At 36.1% G+C, this 4,186-nt stretch overlaps 1 protein-coding gene across 2 annotated transcripts; it reads right to left on the reverse strand.

Moving 5' to 3' along the window:
- Positions 1-367: 367 nt before the first annotated feature.
- On the reverse strand, positions 368-3,589 carry LOC132190308 (receptor-like protein EIX2). 2 transcript variants are annotated; one of them, XM_059605259.1, is made up of 2 exons: positions 918-3,589; positions 368-502 (listed from the first exon to the last, which is right to left on the reverse strand). In XM_059605259.1, the coding sequence occupies exon 1, from the start codon at positions 3,584-3,586 to the stop codon at positions 923-925; it is 2,664 nt and encodes an 887-aa protein (XP_059461242.1). In that variant the 5' UTR covers positions 3,587-3,589; the 3' UTR covers positions 368-502; positions 918-922. The 2 variants fall into 2 exon arrangements, with proteins under 2 accessions (XP_059461242.1, XP_059461243.1); XM_059605260.1 differs by having other exon boundaries at positions 393-455.
- Positions 3,590-4,186: the final 597 nt, after the last annotated feature.

Here is a 4,186-nt window from a genome sequence, read left to right on the forward strand (position 1 = left end):
GATTTATCAGTGTTATAATATTTTTGGTATTATAGCTTTATGAGAATTTGGCTATCTTGTAATATTATTAAATTAATTATTAGTTAATTAATTTTAAGAGCGTTCTACAAATTCACCATGAATAACAAAAATATTATAAATAATGAACTCCAATTAAGATTGATGACAAACCACAAGATAATTAACTTAATCAATTCTGAATACCCTTTTCCCATACATTTTTTCCCTTTTATTTAATACTGCAAACAACCACGACTAAGCAACTATTATGAAATAAGAAAACAGTAGCGATAATAGATAAAGATAGAAACATAACAAGAAAAGAAATACAACAACGTTAAAGAGTTATTGCTGCCATGCATGAGTTGGTCTCCCAAAATACAACAAGAAGTCAGGCAAACTCCCTCTGCATTTCTCAGCCTCTCTTGCTTACTTTGATTCTTGCTTATCCTCTCCTGCAATGACCATGCATCTTGGATTAGGCTGATGTGGCCTCTTGGTCCTACGTGGCAATGATCAGATGCTATGATATGATATGATTATAGTTTTTATATGAGTCATGATTTATTGATGATTTTAGAAGTCATATCACATTTAGGATGACACGAGACAAGTAGCTTAGAAACTTTAGAATTTTCCCAAACACAATTAATGTTGCTAGAGAAAATTCAAGATGACTATGTTTAATTATGCCAATAGGATGGATAAAGAAAAAGAACAAAAATACATAAAATATTTTAGCCCAAGTATTCAAAAAGTACACTTTTCTTGTATATGAAAAAGGTTTTTAATTAAATAGAGGCAAAGTAAAAGTTAATCGTACAAAGAGCAACATTTGTACGATTTTCTTGAAGGACAATGAATGGTTAAACATAATTATTCGAAGATAGTGGAGCAACCGTAAATAATATGCCTACCTCTGCTAAACATTTTCTTGGTAGCACTGAGTCTTGAAGTTCCGCAACAGCTTGGCCATGTTGACAACTATTGTAACAAAGAGCCTGTCTCCCATTCTGTCTAAAAACTGAAAATATGCATGCCTCCAAGTAATCTTTAGGATTAACGATCCACAAACCCCCCAAAATCCAACAATAAATCCAATTGCAATGCTCATATAAAACCATAGGTGTTCATGGGAGTTTTCATGTTCTTCAATATTGCCATCTTCATGTGTGCTTCCAATTTGAGGACCTTGAGCCATGTTATCTTCGAGACACCTGTTCAGAGGCAAGCCACAAAGATCTAAGTTACCTGCATATGAAGAAGCAGTGAAGCTCTGGAGCTGGGTGCCTGTTGGAACTCTACCTGACAAGTTGTTGTTTGACAAATTCAAATAGCTCAAAAAGCTCAAAGTAGCGAGGCTTTGAGGAATTACATATGAAAGGTGATTGCTTGACAAGTCCAGAGACTCCAAGCTTTTCAGGTCACCAATATTCTGAGGGATGACGCCAGTCAATAAGTTTCTAGATAGGTTCAGCCCAATCAATTCCAAGAGACTTGTTACTTCTCTTGGAATTTCTCCTTCCAATCTATTACTTGAAAGATCAATAACTTTTACTGAGTCAAGAATTTTTTTATACTCGAGAGGCATTCCTTTTGTATTCACCCATGCTTTTTCATTGTATTGCCAATAAATACGCATAGAACCCTCGGCTGTGGTAGTTCCAAAATCAAGACGACTTATTTTTAAATTCTGTTTTTGAGTCATGCCAGCGAAATTATTGATGCACCGAGGAATAGTCCCTGAAATACTATTGTGAGAGATGTCCAAGATTTGAAGAGATGTTAGTTGACATAACTGTAAGGGTATGCTACCAACAAACTCATTTGATGGCAGGCGAAGAATCATCAATTGCGGTAAGCTTGTGCCGATCCATGTTGGTATCCTCCCAGATAGTTTGTTTTCTCCAAAATCTATTACACTCAGTGAAGAGCAGTTCATCAATGACACAGGTAATTCTCCAATGAAACTGTTGTTTTGGAAATGCAATGATGCAAAATGACTATAGTTCAAACAATTTTTTCCAAGGGATTCAGGAATTCTCCCAGAGAGATTATTGTTTGCCAAATTAAGGAATGCTGGCCCCACCTTTGGCCAACACTTGGGGAGCTCTCCAGATAATAAGTTATTCGAAAGATCAAGGAATTCCAAGGATCCATCGGACTCACATATGAATGTCACAGTTCCTTGGAACAAATTATTAGAGAGATTCAACACCCATGAATTAGAGTTAAGTTGTGGCAGTGGACAGCTGAAGCGGTTATCACTCAAATCTATTGCATAAGAACTTTGAAATCTTGTCGAAAACCATTCAAAAGGTATGGTACCAGTGATTTGGTTGGCTGAGATATTTAAGTACTTTATATTGAAAGAAAGATCCCAAAACCAATTGGGGATGGTGTCTGAAATTCTTGCATCAGATATATCAAGCGATGAAAAATTCTTTTGTGTTTGAATCCATTGAGGAAAAGTTGGCCCCAATTTGCAAGATCTCAATCCTATGTAATCCAAATGAAATGGTGGAATCCAGTCTGGACTAAACTTCAAAGATAGATCATAATTATAGGACAAGTCCAATTGGTTTAAGTTGGAAAGATTCGACAAATGTGTTTCAGTGATGACGCCTTTCAAAGAATTTAAGGACAAATCCAAAACTTGAAGCTTGGAAAGTTTTCCTAGAACATTGTCTAAACTCCCATTTAATTGATTATTGGACAGATGCAACTCTCTCAACAAAGATAATTTTGAAAGATTCGGTATCACCCCTTCAAGCTTGTTGTAAGAGAGGTCAAGATGAACTAGAGCCACCATTTTCCCAAGAGCTTTTGGAATAAGACCTTCTATTTTGGTAAAATGGAGGTCAAGATGAACAAGGCGATTGTAATATTTGAACAACCAAGGGAATATTGAGGAGTTGAATTGATTGGCAGAGAGATCAAGGAATGAAAGTGGCGAAGAACAATTAGGATTGATAAGTGTAGGAGGAACAGGCATGGAGAGCTGACAATGACTTAGACGTAAGTCTTGTAACAAAGAAGGGAGCATATTAACCTTATCCGGCCAATTCACTACCTTGCTAAGGTTCACACCGCTCATATCTAAGTGTCTTAAAGAGGAGAGATGAAAGAGCCAGTCAAGATTATAGTCCTCAGTCAGAAAAAGGACCTTTGTCGGCCCATGGTCCACACTCAGCATAACATAGCCGCTGATATCAAGAGAAATCAAATTTGTGAGATTTCCAAACTGCGGTGGAATGGTTCCAAAAAAATTGTTGTCGGAAAGATTGAGATACTGTAATTTAGTGAGTGAACCAATGAGCTTTGGGAGGATGGAGAAATGATTGTAACTTAAGTCGAGGTAAGTCAAATGTTGCAATCCAAGTAATGAAGACCTTATCTCACCTGATAAATATTTACCGCTTAGATCAAGCGCTTCAACATGACCTGTTTGGTTGCTGCATTTAATTGCTTCCCATTTGCAACAATCTTCCTCATCACTGCCCCAAGAAGACAGCATACTGAAATTATCTTCAAGGCCTTGTTTGAATTTGAAGAGTGCTTGTCTTTCTTCCTCTATGCATCTCATGATCACCTCAGAATCACTCAAATTGAAAGCGAAACAAAGAGTAGTCGCACTACATAGAAATAGAAACACCAATAATTCAGCATAATTAGGGCCTCTCATTTTTATTTCACCTTCTCGATCTTTGTGGGTAAGAGATAAAAAAAAGGTTTTAGTAGATGCCACTGCTGGTTTTGATGTCCCAAGTGAACCACAGGGATTGTATTTGTATTGCTATTGGCTACTCTTTCTTAGTGACTTCGCATTATATATAATAATCTAAAAACTATAACTTTATAATAAATAATCATAGTGGATCGAGAACTTTTTTTTTTTTTTTGTAGTAAACGGTGAATGGCGGATCAGCGTTTCATAGGGGTAGTGGAGGATTTCTTTCGAATTTATTTTTATTTTTTTTCTATCAACTGGGTCAACTTTTGGTAAAAGTCATGTCCAATAATCTTTTAAATATGTTAATTATAATATGATTAGCGGGGGGATGCACGCTAGATTTTAATTGTTGAAAGAAACTTCAGGGAAGACTTGACAATCAGCGCGTTTGTCACAGCATGTGAAGAATTTTAAGATTAAAATAACAGACACATGTGTAAGTTATTTTAATAC

The sequence above is a fragment of the Corylus avellana genome, chromosome ca8, assembly GCF_901000735.1.
Source record: "Corylus avellana chromosome ca8, CavTom2PMs-1.0".
Taxonomy (NCBI): domain Eukaryota; kingdom Viridiplantae; phylum Streptophyta; class Magnoliopsida; order Fagales; family Betulaceae; genus Corylus; species Corylus avellana.